The sequence below is a fragment of the Theropithecus gelada genome, chromosome 14 (assembly GCF_003255815.1).
Source record: "Theropithecus gelada isolate Dixy chromosome 14, Tgel_1.0, whole genome shotgun sequence".
Lineage (NCBI taxonomy): Eukaryota > Metazoa > Chordata > Mammalia > Primates > Cercopithecidae > Theropithecus > Theropithecus gelada.
In genome coordinates this window covers 81818159-81834368 of record NC_037682.1, presented here as the reverse complement: position 1 = coordinate 81834368, position 16210 = coordinate 81818159, and the positions used below count along the sequence as shown (strand labels likewise).

General features: G+C 38.6%; 1 protein-coding gene across 1 annotated transcript; it reads left to right on the top strand.

Moving 5' to 3' along the window:
• Positions 1 to 7003: 7003 nt before the first annotated feature.
• On the top strand, positions 7004 to 12705 carry LOC112605942 (putative tripartite motif-containing protein 64B). The gene is made up of 6 exons (XM_025355823.1): positions 7004 to 7414; positions 7854 to 7949; positions 8726 to 8956; positions 9188 to 9189; positions 10994 to 11115; positions 12221 to 12705. Exons 1-6 carry the CDS (start codon positions 7004 to 7006, stop codon positions 12703 to 12705), a joined length of 1347 nt encoding a protein of 448 aa, XP_025211608.1.
• The last annotated feature ends 3505 nt before the right edge of the window (positions 12706 to 16210 follow it).

Sequence of the window (16210 nt, the reverse complement as noted above, 5' to 3'; positions counted from 1 at the left end):
GCTTGGTTCTTTTCTAAGGAAACAGGTAACTGTCTTAGTGATTTTACAGAAAATCCGTATAAAGCATCTTCAATTTGTAACATCTGGTTTGTGTTGCCTTGCCATTTGATTCTTCATATGTGACTATTTTCTGTATTGTTAGATTTTTTTAAGTGTGAAAAGATACATTTCGATAGTTTCATGCAATGATAGAACCCATAAACTAGATAAAATGTTCAGTAGAGTGTGGGCATGTAGTAATGGTTATAATATACACCAAAGTCAATGTTAAAAATGTTGAATTACTTTGAAAATTCTTGTTGCAAAGGTCTTATTTGCGTCTCTTCAAAATTTGCAGTTTGCAGACTAGATGGGAAAGCCGTTGAAAATAGTTTTAATTGACCGGGCATGATGACTCATGTTTGCAGCCTAGCACTTTGAGAGGCCAAGGCAGGCAGATCGCTTGAGGTCTAGAGTTAGAAACCAGCCTGGCAAACATGGCGAAACCACATTTTTACTTAAAATACAAAAAATTATCCTAGCATTGTGATGGGTGCCTGTAATACCAGCTACTTGGGAGGCTGTGGCAGGGGAATTGCTTGAACCTGGGAGGCGGAGGTTGCAGTAAGCTGAGATCACGCCACTGCACTCCAGCCCGGGTGACAGAGTGAGACTGCACCTCAACAACAACAACAACAAAAAAAAAAAAAAAAAAAGGGAAGGGAGAGAAAGAGAGAAAGAGAGAGAGAGAGAAAGAAAGAAAGAAAGAAAGAAAGAAAGAAAGAAAGAAAGAAAGAAAGAAAGAAAGAAAGAAAGAAGGAAAGAAAGAAAATAGATATAACCCTCTGACAAGGGCTCCCAAGAGGCTGCAACTCCCAAGTCACTAAGAGGAGAGATGAATTTGTGGCCAGGCTTCCATTAACTGCATTCCCGAATTTTCTAGTGTAGAGTGGAAAACCTAATACATGTATTCACTTTTATTGTTATTTTACAAGATAATTAATTGTTGATTAATTCTTGTAAATTATTACAGTTTAAATATTCGTTATTTCAGAATGTGACAGTGTTCTCTCTAATCATCTGAACTGACTATGGAAAAAATTTTCTAAATTAAAAATAATAGATATTATGTACAATTAATGTTTTGAAAGGAAGAGTTTTGATATTAAAGTTAAAAGGACAAATTTAATGATTGATAATTTTAGGAGTTGATAGTCCACTCTGATTAATCAATCTTAGATAAAATCTACTTCATTTATAATTGTGTGAGCAAACTTCATAGGTGAGTTTGCAGGCAGGGAGTACAGAATAATAGCAGAGATACTAAGTGTCTTTCATATATTATCATCATGGAATCGTTGAGAGAGAATGACAGAGACAGAACGAGATTAAGAATGTTCTTAAGAATGAGATTAAGAAATAAGAATCAGCTTATATAAGTGACTGAGAAATTGTCTCAGCTTTTACCGTCTACCCAGGCTTTAAGCTTGCTAAGTAACTGGGAATGATTGAGAGCATGGCTTGTTTAACAAAATACCATGAGGGCTCTCATCTCATTTTCTCATTTGAATCGTCGTGGTTGTTCATATCCATAAGTTTCATACCCGTGGATTCAACTAATCTCAGAAAAAAATATTTACAGGAAGAAAAAAGCAGCTGTACTGAACAACATATCCCCTTTTTTTTTTTTTTTTTTTTTGGGGGGGAGACAGAGTCTCACTCTATTACCTATGCTGGAGTGTAGTGGCATCATCTCCACTCACTACAACCTCTACCTCCTGGGTTCAGGCAATTCTCCTGTGTCAGCCTCCTGAATAGCTGGGACTACAGGCACGTGCCGCCACGCCCGGCTAAATTTTTGCATTTTTAGTAGAAACAGGGTATCACCATGTTAGCCAGGATGGTCTCGGTCTCCTGACCTCATGATCTTCCCACCTTGGCCTTCCGAAGTGCTGGGATTACAGGCATGAGTAACCGCACCCTGCCAAACATGTACAAATTTTTAACAATCTTCTTGCTGTTCCTAAACAGTATGGCATTACAAGTATTTATACAGCATTTACATTGTATTAGGCATTCAAAGTAATCTAGACATAAGTATTCAGGAGGATAGGTTTAGGTTACATGCAAATCCCACACCATTTACTAATAAGAGCCTGGAACATCTTAGGATCTTGGTATCTCAGGGATTCCTGGACCCAATCTTCAATGGCTATTGAGGGAAAACTTTATAAATCCAGCATGTTTGCATTTACTATGTCTCAGTGTGTACTGGAGCTAACTTATTAGACATATTGGACAGAGCTCAAGTAGACAAGGAAAACTGTCCACCGGCCTTTTTTTCCTTTTCATTGGCTCAAATAAAAACAAGAGAAAGAAATTGTCACTTTTTCTTTTTTTAATTTTCAGAAATATGGATTCATACAGCCTGCAAGCCTTCCAGAATGAGCTCATTTGCTCCATTTGCATGAATTACTTCATAGACCCGGTCACCATTGACTGTATATCATTAAATGCATCTGTTATTAACAAAGAAAGGTCTGTCACAAACAGCCAGGTAAAAGCAAATTCATGTCAAAAAACTAAAAAAAAAAAATTTAAATTGTAGAAAATTGGTTAAAAAACATGCAAAAGATAAATCAACAAATTCAAAAGTAGGCTCTTTAAATAGGTAAATTAAATTAATAAATTCCCAATGAGATTCATTTATAAAATGGAGAGGAGGAGTTCAAATGAAGAATAAACAGGCAAACTCATAGGTCATCCAGATATCAGTAAGTCAGTACAAATATTTTAAGAACAATTTATGCCTATACATTTGAAAATTTTGCTGACTTGAGAAAATTTCTCAAAAAACACAGCTGACTAAAACAGACAGAAGAAAACATAGAAAAATGAAAGATACGATTTAGATTCTTAAAATTTCCTGTGTTATTTAATAAACAAACCTCACAAAGAAAACTCCAGTGGTCTCTTTCAGTGAAATTTTCAAAGCATTTTTGAAAGAAATAAGACATTTTTAGACAAATTCTTCTAGAGAACAGGGAAAAAAGAAACACTTTCTAACTTATAACTTTGTTTTTCTGTCATTTTTTTCTTTCCTTCATTTAGACAAGTTCTCCCTCTGTCACTCAGACCAAAGTGCAGTGAATGATCATAGCTCATTGCAGCCTCAAACACCTAGGCTCAAGTGATACTCCTGCCTGGTCCTCCTAATGAGCTGGAAATACATGTGCTTGCTTCCAGGTCTGGGTGAAATCATTTGGTTTTTTTTTTAGAGACAGGAGTCAACCTATGTTGCCTGGGGAAACCTGGAATTCCTAGAGTCAAGTGACCCTTTTGCCCAGCTGTCCAAGTAGCTGGAATTACAGACAGGAGTCACCATACTCTATTCAAAGTTAGTTTTCTGTATGTACTTTGTTAAAGGTAATTGCACACATAATTATTGTTTAAATAATTATTTATGACATTGTATCATATTTTAATATAAATATACATGCTATACATCTTCTACATGTCCATACATATATACTTATGTAAAGTATCTAATTTAAAATTATTCACCACGGTGTAAAATCCAAAGAACACATTGATTTTTGCATAAATTAACCATTGAAAAGAGTCATAAAATAGGGAAGAGACACAGCACTTTGGGAGGCCGAGACGGGCGGATCGCGAAGTCAGGGATCGAGACCATCCTAGCTAACATGGTGAAACCCTGTCTCTGCTAAAAATACAAAAAATTAGCCGGGTGAGGTGGTGGGCGCCTGTAGTCCCAGCTACTCGGGAGGCTGAGGCACGAGAATGGTGTGAACCCGGGAGGCGGAGTTTGCAGTGAGCTGAGATCCGGCCACTGCACTCTAGCCTGGGCTACAGAGGGAGACTCCGTCTCAAAAAAAAAAAAAAAAAAAAAAAAAAAAAAAAAAAAAAACAGGGAAGAGAACAAAAAAATAGGTGAATTCAGCAACTGTTGTATATAAAGGTATACTATTTAAAATACAGCTAAGTACCTAGGTGCACTATTTTATAAGAGTGTTCCACAGATGGGTTAGTTATTTCATTTAATATTTTAGAGTTGTACATATTCAGATAATGACTGGAGACTTAGTTAGCAATGATGTATTTTAAAAGTAGACTGAGACTTCACTGGCTTCCCATAATTTCTACGTAAGGAACTCATCTTTTCCATGTTCTGAAATCTGTACCTGCCTCTGCAGCTTCATCTCCCATCAGACCACATTCATTCTTGTCACTCCAGCTCCAATGGCCTGGAGCTCAACTGTACCAGGTCTCTTACATCCAGGAAGCTTTTGCATCTGCTGCTGTCACTGCAAAGAAAGTTTCTCTCTATCGCTCCTTGCCAAGTTAATGTGTTCCTATTCCTCAAATCTCAATGCTGTCATATCTTCATGAAAGCCTTGTGTAAGCTTGCATTCAGCACATACCTCCTACTACAGACCCTCAAAACATGTACTGCTCATTTACTGAGCTCATAGTTCCAATTGTGTATTTACTTGTGTGATTCTTTAATTATGACACATCTCATTCGCTAGTCTGGATGTTCTAGCAGGAATGAAATTGTCTATTACAGTTTAATATAATTTATGTCTAATAACTATTTCATTGTCATTAGTATATGCTTGTTGAAGAATAAACAAAAAATCTTTAATGGAAATATAGATGACACATTTCAGTTTAAAATAATAAAGCAATTGTTTTTCATTGCGAAGGCATTGTTCGTGAAATAAAACATTACTTAATGAAATAAGTGTTTCAGTTTTAATGTCCGTGAACAACCTATGTCAGGTCAAGATTCTTGCATCTCACTCCAAAATCCTCTACCTTCTGTTGGGCTATAATGCCTTAGGCATGATTGTCTATAATAAATCCAATCATCCAATGTTACACCCTTCTGTGTAACCTAATCTTCTATTTCCACCTCTTTCTCCAGACAGTAGCCAATCCCAGGAAGTGGGAGTGTTCTTAGGTGAGTCTAATCACTTAAAAAGCACAGTTGTCCAGAGAAGACCTCTTCAGAGAAGTCAGATTGAATTTGTGGATGCTGGGCTTCGGTGAGCTCAGTGTTGCTGCTGACCTGGATAACCACGAATCTTCTAGACTTGGGACCATATATTGCAGATTCTGGTGTGTATGACATTTGTAGTAAAGACTTTCATGCTTAATTTTCTTATAAAAATACTTTAAACTCACCTGCCGGGACACTTACATCTTGTCTAAGCAAACAAGTAGCTTACCCAGTTATTTGAAATAACATAATTGTTCAAAATACCTGTTATTAGAGTATTTACAATATATTGGTTTGTGTTATATCAAGTTATTTGACTGGGTTTTCTTTTTGAGATAGGATCTCACTCTGTCACCTAGGCTAGACTGAAGTGGCACTATCATGGCTCACTGTACTCTGGACCTCCTGGACTCAAGCAATCCTGCCCTCACAGACTCCTGAGTAGCTGAGACTACAAGCATGTGCCATCACACCAGCATTATTTTTAAAAGAAAAAAATATTTTTTCTCACTCTGTCCATTGTCTTCTCACTCCATTGATTGTTTCCTTTGCTGTGGAGAAGCATTGCAGTTTCAGATAACTCCAGGTGTTGATTTTTGCTTTTGTGGACTAGGCTTTTGTGATATTATTCGTACACTTTTTTTTCTCACATTAGTGTCCTGGAGCATTTCTCCGATGTTTTCCTCCAGTAGATTCGGTCTTTCAGGTTTTACATTAAGGTTTTCAATCTATTTTGAGTTGATTTTGGCATAGGATGAGAGGTGAGGGTATAATTTTATCCCCTGCATGTCAATATCCAGATTTGCCAGCAGTGTTGATTGAAAGACTGTCCTTTCCCCAGTAAATACTGTTGCTACCTTTGACAAAATTTGGTTGGCTGTAGAGAGGTGTAAGAGTTTCTGGGTTCCCTGATCTGTTCCACTGGTTTACCTGTCTATTTTTACACCAGCACCTTGCTGCTTTGCTTACTGTAGCTTTGTAATATACTACATGTCAGTGTGAGTGTGAAATGTGTAGGATTAATTGGAAAACCCTTGTGTAAAGTTTATGTTTATAGTCCTTTTCAAATCTTCAACGAGCCGACTGGATTTGAAAAGTGTTCAAATATATCCCATGAACTGGTAAAGACCCCCAGGAAGCAGGGACTTTGCTCACTGTGGGAAACACCGGGAATAAAGATAAATTGGTGGTCATGCTTCCATTAACTACATCTCTGGATTCTTTAAAGAAAAAATTCCAGTGTTTACTTTCTTTTTTGGTTTGTTTTAGGTAAAAGTTGATTAATTGTTGCTGAGTCCTTTCATAGCTTGATTAGTCACCATTTCAAAATATGAAGATACTCTGATGGTCTGAACTCATTCTGAATAAAAACATTGTCTTGAATAAGAAATAATCATTTTTCATTGTATTTATGTAAAGGTTGAATTTTGTGATTAACCTTAGAAGAATAAGTTCAGCTATTTATAGTTATAGGAGTTAAGTGCTGAAGCCCATAATGATTAAACTAAACACACTTAGATTAAACTTAACCAATTTTTAATTGTCTTTAGAAAAGTACATCTGTTACTTGGGTGCCAGAGAGTGAGACTAAGTATCCCTTATGAGTTATACTCAAAGGGTCTTGGAGGAAAAGAAGGAGAGAGAGAGAAAGAGATGGGTTTGTATGGATTTCTGGAACAATCAGCTAATAGAAGTAACTGTGAAGTTATCCTAATTGTTCCTCTCTACCCCAATATTAAGCTTGTCCAAATAATTCATAATTGAGAACATTGCTTGTTTTAAACTAAAATGACGCTTGTCTCATTTTTCCACTTGTGTTATAGTATAAACCCAACTTGCCTATATTTACCATATCTAGGTCTGTACTGGGCTTAAGCTAATGGATAGATTGAACAGAGCTGAAGCAGACAAGAACAACTAGCCACAGGCCCTTCCCCCTCCATGTGGTCAAAAAATAAATTTCTCACTTAAATTTTCCTGTTTTAAATTTCCAGAAACATGGATTCAGGCACACTGCAAGCCTTCCAGAGGGAGCTCTGTTGCTCTATCTGCAGGAACTACTTAATAGACCCGGTCACCATTGACTGTGGGCATAGCTTTTGCAGGCCCTGCCTTTGTCTCCTCTGGGAGGAAGGCCAGGCTCCAAAGGGCTGTCCTGTGTGCGGGAAAATCCCCCAGAGGGCTGACTTCGACACCAATATTGCTCTCAAGAAGTTGGCTTCTCTTGCAAGGCAGAGCAGACCTCACAACATCAACAGCTCAGAGAAGCAGATCTGTGTGCTACATGAAGAGGAAAAGGGGCTCTTCTGTGAGGCTGAGCAGAGACTCCTCTGTGGGTCCTGCTCTGAGTCACCAGAGCATGAGGCTCATGGCCACAGTCCAATAGGATGGGCTGCTGAGGAGTGCAGGGTAAGTGACACCTCCAGTGCAATTGGGAATCCACATGATCCTAAATGAGAGAGAAAATGAGAGCTTATGATAATAAAGGTGGAGAGAATGGAGATGAGGAAGATCTGAATTTTCAATATAAATCTCTAGATATAAATGTGTCCTGGGAACATGGTTTGCTTTTGCTGCAAGCTTGACTTCTCCAGATCCAGGGTATATGAAAGCCACTTTCTTAGAAAATTGATTAGCTGTTGGGTCTCCTCAAACTGTCTACGATATGTTTCGGTTGCCTCTGATATTCCAAATGTTAGAATCAAATTAGGTTATCTTGTGAAAAAACCTGACCACTTCATGGGAACTCAAATTTACTGTTCTCTCAACAACAGGCTTTTCTCATTAAAAGGGAGCAACATATCCAGTAATGTCTTATCTGCTACTGAAGGTCATGTCTACTTTGCAGGAGAAACTTCTAAAGAAAATGGATCCTTTATGGAGGAGCACTCAAGAAATGCAAAACAATCTAAATCAGGAAATTAGCAAAATCCATTCATTAATGGTAGGGATAAAAATGTTTTATATTTTTTCATGTAGATTGGCACAATGCTAGCTTAGACTTCTTAGCTGAATTCTGCTTACCAGTTACAAAATAGCAGTGTCTTCTTCCCAGAAAAAAACAAAGAGTGGTTTCAAATGATCTATCAGCAATTATCATTATACAGGCCAACAGGAGCTGGTGCAAAAAATACTAGTATGTACATGTATATGAAATAAACAGGGTATGATAGGTATTTCTAATGTAACCTTGAGGGTTTGCATAAAACTTCCAAGGCACTGAGAGTAGGATAGCATTGAGTTCTTCAAAGCATTGTATTCACATTGAGTAGTTGAAAGTTTTGCTGTGAAAGGGAGGAGAGAAATAGAGATATAAGTGGGGGGAAAAAAAAAACCTGAAGTAATTTCTTTAAAAACTCGGTAGTAGAGTGTACACTGAAATATTTAAAATGTTTAGAAGAATCAGGCAAAGGAACAAGAGAAAATTAAGAAAAACCAAGTAAAAAAGACAATAATTAATGAAGTAAGAATCCCGAAGAAGCATCACAAGAAGGGATCTTGAGTCCTTTTGAGGTATCGATTTATACAGGAAGGGAGACTAAGAGGAGCATGAAAAACGGATGGGCAGAGGAGATAGCAAATTTTCAAGAATCTTTCCAAGTATGAGACATAGAGTTTATGAGTTTACTGCTGGTATATCCTAGGAGAATAAAATTTGAAGTGTTAAGTGTTTTGTGGAGAGTGAGGAGATACAATTCTTTTAACTGAGTATCTCTGCAGGACTATGCGGCCTTCAGGAAAGGGATGATCAGGTATCAGTATCAGAAGATGCGCCAATTTCTCCTGGAGGAGGAGCAACTCCATCTGGAGACACTGGACAGAGAAGCAGAAGAGATTGTTCGACAATTCCAAGACAGTGAAGTAAGAATAATCCAACATATAAAAAAGACAAAAGACATATACAGAGAGCTGTGGGAGATGTGCCACATGCCTGATGTGAAGCTGCTCCAGGTGAGGAGGGAGGGTCTGTCATCCAGAGTCAGGAAACCTTTGTTGGGCAATGCTGCCAGGACATTCATATGTTACCTGCAAATGCAACTACTCTTAGCTAAGTGACACATGCTCCTTGACTCCGTCATTATGTTTGTCCAGTCACTTATTTTTGCATATTGCGGTAATCTTTGGGAGGTTTTTGCCATTTTGGTAGATCACTTAGGACAAAATCTTCTTCAGTATAATCAGGAGTACTAGCCACAAAGAAATGTTATCCAAAATCAATCAAATGCTAGGCCAGGAGAATATTAGTTTTGTTAATAAAACTCAATTTATGTTCCTAGTACATCCACACTTCTTGAGATTAAGCCTGGAGGATGAGTGACACTGACAACATATATTGCCATGTACATCATTCCACAGTCTTATTCTCAGCTCCTCATTCCTATTGCCCACTGAGGAAGCCCACCATGGTTCGGTTGAGGTTCTGTTATTAACACAGCCTTGGATGGTTCCTTAGAGGTGTATCAATAAACCTACCTTGTTAACCCAGAAAGACAACAAAGAATACTAGGGAAAGTAGGACAGAATTCTCGTGATTACATACTTATGTTTTTCTTTGCAGGACTTGGAAAACATACTGGAATGGTGAGTTACACTAATGAACTTTGATTTCTGCGAAAGTCATTCCCTTATTGATAAAGTCAATGTACCATGAAAAATGTGGGTGTTAGGTTCACTAACCAGTTTCCTGCAATTCCACATACCTGAAAATCCAAGTATAACTTCTGCCTTTTCCAAAACCAAACTATGAATCACCTCTTATTGACTGGAAGCCTGTCGATACCATAAATAGTCAATTAACGTATATTGCATGTTATATGTATTATATGCTGTATCCTAACAATAACGTCAGCTGGAGAAAAGAATATAATTGCAAAAATTGGAAGGAAGAGAAAATATATTTATTACCCATTAAGAGGTTAGTCACCATAAGGGTCTTCATCTTCATTGTCTTCACATTGAGTAGGCTGAAGAGGAGGAGGAAGAGAAGAAGGTATCTCAGAGGTGGCAGAGGCAGAAAGAAAAGAAATGGAGGAAGTTGAGCAGGAGGCAGGAGAGGCAGGCAAGCTAGGTGAAACTTTCATTGAAAAAAATCCACTTAGAAGTAGGCCCCCAAATTTCAAACCCTTGTTGCTTAAGGGTCAACTATATGTTTTGAGGTATTTAGCATTGATCTGTGGCTATATTCCACTTTGGTTTCAAAGGAGAACCTGAGACCTTAAGCTTCTTTGTCTCAGAAGTGTCCTTCTTATGTGGCTGAATGAAAATGTATCTAACAACAGTGTGCCATTCTGGATTTTCTTCTACCCACTCACCCCATCTTCTCCAGCCCTGCCCCAGCAAATCTTAAGAAGAAGATTACTCTGAGTTATCACAAAGGAGTCTCCTATTCTGGAGAGGGGAGAGGTGAAAAAGAGAGGAGGGAGGGAAATGCCCTAAGGACAGGAAAGGGAGGGAGGTTTTGTTCCCAGGGACATCAATAGCCAGGCCCTACTCCATCACTGCACTCCCCTGTTATAGGCAGAATCTAAGAGGGGAATGGCAGCCTCAGGAACCTCAGCACCAGGGCTGACAGGCTGGAAATTGACTCCTTTGGTTTGAACAAAAGTTCAAAACCTTTAGTGTCAGTGGGCATTCCCTGTAAGACCCTGACTGCATCATTGGTGACATCTACAGGTTGAGGTCCCAAAGGCTTTGGCTGAGTTTTCTTCTCTCAGCAAGAATCCCAGGGTATCTGTATACTTTGAAGAGGCTGGAGGGGCAGAGGGAAGAAATGGCACTCAGTAATTTTAAATTTGGATCATGTGTGAGAGAATGGAGAAACTGTACTTTAACATGTTAAATTTAGATAAAAGTAACATTGCTATATCCCCAATATGGTTGAATAAAATGTATACTGAATTTAACATAAAAGGGAGATTTCTCAAGAAATATCTTGGATGAAAATCTGAAACATTTGTAGGACTGTGTGATTATCCCTGGGCCTGAAAGTGTAACTGAGGTTGTTCTTTGCAGGACAGAGTTGGTGCAAATGGAAAAGCCCCAGCCAGTAAAGCCAGAACTGACTTCCCGGCCCATCACTGGAGTGCTAGATATGCTCAACAAATTCAGAGGTTAGAGCCAGCTGCTTGGCAGTACAGCCTCAACTTCTGTTTAGTGGGTTGCTTGGTTGAGCCATTTCCCATTTTAGTTTTATTTCTTCTGACATAAAAGTGAACTTACAATATATTATAGAATTAATATTTATCATAAACATTAGAAATCTTTGACCAACCAACAAACTAAAGCTTCCATAAACGAAACAACTCTACTGATGTAAGATACATTTCACAACAACTGGAAGCTGAAGGTTCTGTGAAAATGGCCCAAACATGTAAGGCAGCCGTTAAACAACAGAGGGCTAAAACCAGAGCTAGACTAAATGAAGCAGTGGCTGATCAGGTGACGTAAAAGCAGAACATGATCATTATTTTCAGAAACTTCTCAACTGCACATGTATGGATGTCCATCAAATTTTGATGTTTAAAAATGGAGCAGGTGAGACTGGGCACAGTGGCTCACGCCTGTAATCCTACCAAGGCTGAGGTGGGCAGATCACCTGAGGTCAGCGGTTGGAGAACAGCCTGACAAACGTGGCCATCTATACCAAAAATACAAAAATTTGCTGGGTATCGTGGCACATGCCTGTAATCCCAGCTACTCGGGAGGCTGAGGCAGCAGAATCGCTTGAGCCCAGGGGGCTGCAGTGAGCCAAGATTGCACCACTGTACTCCAGCATGGGCAGCAGAGTGAGACTCTGTCTCAAAAAAAAAAAAAAAAAAAAAAAGAACAGGCACCGTTTATACCCCATTGATTAGGAGCATAATACGAGAGTGAAGTCTATTTGTTAATTATATTAAATACAAGCAATCCAAGTGGCATTTTCTACTAAATAAATAATGTTACGTGTCTCTTAAAACAAATCAAGCAAAGCCAGACATTAAATCATTGATTCACACAATTAATGACATTTGTTTATTTGTTTTTCTCAGTGATTTTAAGGATTCTTTTGTGCTGTAGAAATCATAACAACTCTTGATCTTCATAGATAAGAGTCTCCAAAGTCTTTTTTCTCCCTGTATTCTGTCTCTTACAGGAGGTACTAATAAAGCCAGTACCTGGGCAGATAACATCTGACCCCCACCTAACTTCTTGATCTGATTTTGGTTCTTTTTGCAGTGGATGATCCTCTGAGTAAGGAAAGGGCAAGTCACTACATGAACCTTTCTGAGGATGTGAGAAATGTGATATTTGGAGATGACCATGATGGTGCGCCCAGGGAGTCCCAGAGAGCACAGAACTTTGCTGCATGGGGAGCTCAGGCCTTCTCCTCCGGCAAGCATTACTGGGAAGTGGACGTAACCCACTCCTCCAACTGGATTCTGGGAGTCTGTAAAGATTCCAGGACAGCAAACACAAATGCTTTTGAGGAAGCATTTTTTCTGTTTTCTTCAAAGAGAAACAACCTTTATAGCCTCTCCAACATCTTTGCTCCCTTAACTCACTATGTGCAAAGACCTGTGGGTCGGGTTGGGGTGTTTCTGGATTACGACAACACAGTTGTGAGCTTTTATGATGTTTCAAAAGGTTCCCTCATATACAGCTTTTTCCCTTCATCTTTGTCTTCCCTTTTGACACCTTTCTTTTGTATTGGTTCCCCATGAAACTCAGGTTTCATTATGATTTCTTAGGGAGCTCTTTTGTCTGAAAAATATTCCAATCTCGAGACCTTCTCATGTGAAACAGTAGGACAATGTGTGAGCATCTTTGAGCTCATTGTAACTTGAGGAAACAAAATTATTATCTGGTATGAAATGGGATAACCACATTGACATTATACATTTGTTTCCTAAATTTCACTTTAATGAAGGGTTGTGAAAAACCATAACTGTCTGATTCCTGGACATTTTTTATACCCCAAAATGAAACCCAAAACCCTTTACCGTTATTCTCTATTCATTGCACCTTCCCCACCCATTCGACTCACAACGCCTTTTGTACTTTAGATCTCTGTGGATTTGTGTATTGTAGACACTTTATGCAAAGCAAATAATACAAAATATAGTCTGGATCATCAGTTACTAAAAATTACTGATTTTTGTAAATGTGTAAAATATATTAATTATAAGAGTTAACTGAATTGTCTTACTGATATACACACTCAATGATAGCTCTTGTTTTCAATGGTCCTTGTGTGCATTCCAAAGTAGCATTATAAAATGTAAACTTAGACTGGAAAAACTTTGAAGAAGTTTGTTTTGATGTAAATAATTTTTAGCCGAAAAAATTTTTTTCTTTTCTTTTTTTTTTTTTTTTGGCTTCTAGCATGGATTACTTATTTATTATTTTAGTTTTTTGAGACAGTGATTCCCTCAACACCCCAGGCTGGAAATACAGATGTCTGACATGGGCTTACTGCAACCTCTGCCTCCTGGGTACAAGTGATTCTCAGTCTCCTGAGTTGCTGGGATTACATGCCCATGTCACCATGCCTGGCTAATTTTTGTATTTTCAGTCGAGACAACAGGATTTCACCATGTTGGCCAGGCTGGTCTCAAACTCCTGACCTCAAGTGATATGCACGCCTCAGCCTCCCAAAGTGCTGGCATTACATATGTGAGCCACCAAACCCGGCTGATTCTTATCTTTAATGTTCTCAGAAATGCTGGATTCAGAAAAACTACTGGTTTATCAAAATCATTATATTATCATCTATGTTTTCTTCAATGTTAATGTCAAATTGGGAGTCTTGGTCCTAAAAGATCAGTAATTGTGGATTGTCATTCATGATAAATTTGCTCCATCCTTACTATGTGCCATTCTTTGCAAAGGATAAACAGCTTGTGAGTCAGATCTGGAGTTAATGAAACCTTCAGATTCTGTAAGCAAATAAGTAGAGATGCTATGTTTAAATTGTCTGAAACCATCTTTGCCTCTGTGATATTTCCCTCTTATTGGGAAGCTAACTGATATGGCTCTAGAAATAGTGTACTCCTAAGTATTGTTAAGAGTCTGCAGGTAGGTAAATCTTCAATGCTTTCAACGAATTTCCCTTTTCTTAAAAAGTCTCTGTGAAACCCATCTTCTAAAACTTCTTGCTTCAACGTAATTTTAGAAAAAACAGGAACCAAAGACAGAGGTGGTGGCAAAGGCTACAGCCAAATTGAAGGGTCACAGCAGCATCGGAGGCAGGATGCCCAGAAGAAAGCCACGCAGAAAACATCAAAACTTCTGGAGACTACGCATGCGCCTTGTGCTTCTCTTGAAACCCGTGCCAGCGGTGACTCCAGCACATCTATGGTCCTTCAGTCTTGCTGTCTCCAGATCCAAGTCCCCTATTACAAAAGTTTTAGAATCCGTTTTCATTTGGATAGAAAAGGGGGTCAGAAAATTTAGAACTTTACCAGATTTAGGCAGAGCAAGCTGGGATGGCATGGTCGGGATTGAGATTAGCTGTGGATAAAGAAACTTGTACTTGGAGAATAGGGGAATTTGTTGTGAATTTCTCAAAGATGATATTTAATCCCTGGTTAAAAGTTTGTAAATAGATTATTTTACAGGACTCTCCCTGAAAAGTGAAACTTGAAGAATGACCTGTGGCTGGTATTAGGAAAGAAATAGAGGCCATAGTGAAGGAAGAAAGGAGGGATGAAGGCAGAAGAGAATGTGAACTGGCATGCCAGACAGACTAAAAAATAATGAAAACAAAAGCAAAAATTATACATTTCAGACACTTCTCAAAGGAAAACGTTTATGCAGCCATCAAACATGTGAAAAAAATTTTATAATCCCTGATCATTAGAGAAATGCAAATCAAAGCCACAACGAGATATCATCTCAAGCCAGTTAAAATGGCAATCATTATAAAGTCAGGAAACAACAGGTGCTGAAGAGGATGTGGAGAAATAGGAACGCTTTTACTCTGTTGTTGGGAGTGTAAATCAGTTCAACTATCGAGGAAGACAGTGTGGTGATTCCTCAAGGATCGAGAACCAGAAATACCATTTGACCCAGCAAACCCATTACTGGGTATATAGTCAAAGGATTGTAAATCATTCTACTATAAAGACACATGCACACGTATGTTTATTCCAGCACTGTTCAGCATAGCAAAGACTTGGCACCAACCCAAATGCCAATCAAGGATAGACTGGATAAAGAAAATGTGGCACATATACACCATGGAATACTATGCAGTCATAAAAAAGGATGAGTTTGGCCAGGTGCCGGGGTCATGCCTGTAATCCCAGCACTTTGGGAGGCCGAGGCAGTTGGATCACAAGGTCAGGAAATCGAGACCATCCTGGCTAACATGGTGAAACCCTGTGTCTACTAAAAATACAAAAAAAAAAAAAAAATTAGCTGGCATGGTGGTGGGCACCTGTAGTCCCAGCTACTGGGGAGGCTAAGGCAGGAGAATGGTGTGAACACGGGGGTGGAGCTTGCAGTGAGCCAAGATCACGCCACTGCACTCCAGCCTGGGTGATAGAGCCAGACTACTTCATAATAAATAAATAAATAAGTAAATAAATAAATAAAAATGGATGACTTCATGTCCTTTGCAGGGACATAGATGAAGCTGGAAACCATCATTTTCAGCAAACTAAAACAAGAACAGAAAACCAAACATTGTATGTTCTCATTCATAAGTGGGAGTTGAACAATGAGAACATATGGGCACAGGGAGGGGAACATCATACACCAGGGCCTGTCCGGGGGTTGGGGGATAGGGGAGGGATAGCATTAGGAGAAATACCTAATGTAGATGACAGGTTGATGGGTGCAGCAAACCACCATGGCACATGTATACCTATGCAACAAACCTGCACATTCTACATGTGTATCCCAGAACTTAAAGTATAATATTTTTAAAAAGCACAAAGAAATAAACAAAAACCCTACAGATTCCAAGAAAGTGTGGCTTAGGTATTTGATATGTAGAGGAGAAAAGGTAGGCGAAAATTATAGTAAAGCGACATTTACTTTGGAGTTTGAAGAAATCGGTGGGTCTTGCTTTCAATATGTCAAGGATGTGACTTCTGAATGTGTGAATAACAACATCCCCCAACAAATCTGTGTGCTAATTAATAACAGACACTCCCACATTTTTATCATTAAGGTCCAACCTAATCCTAATTCAGATATTCATTCTAATTAATGCCATCATCT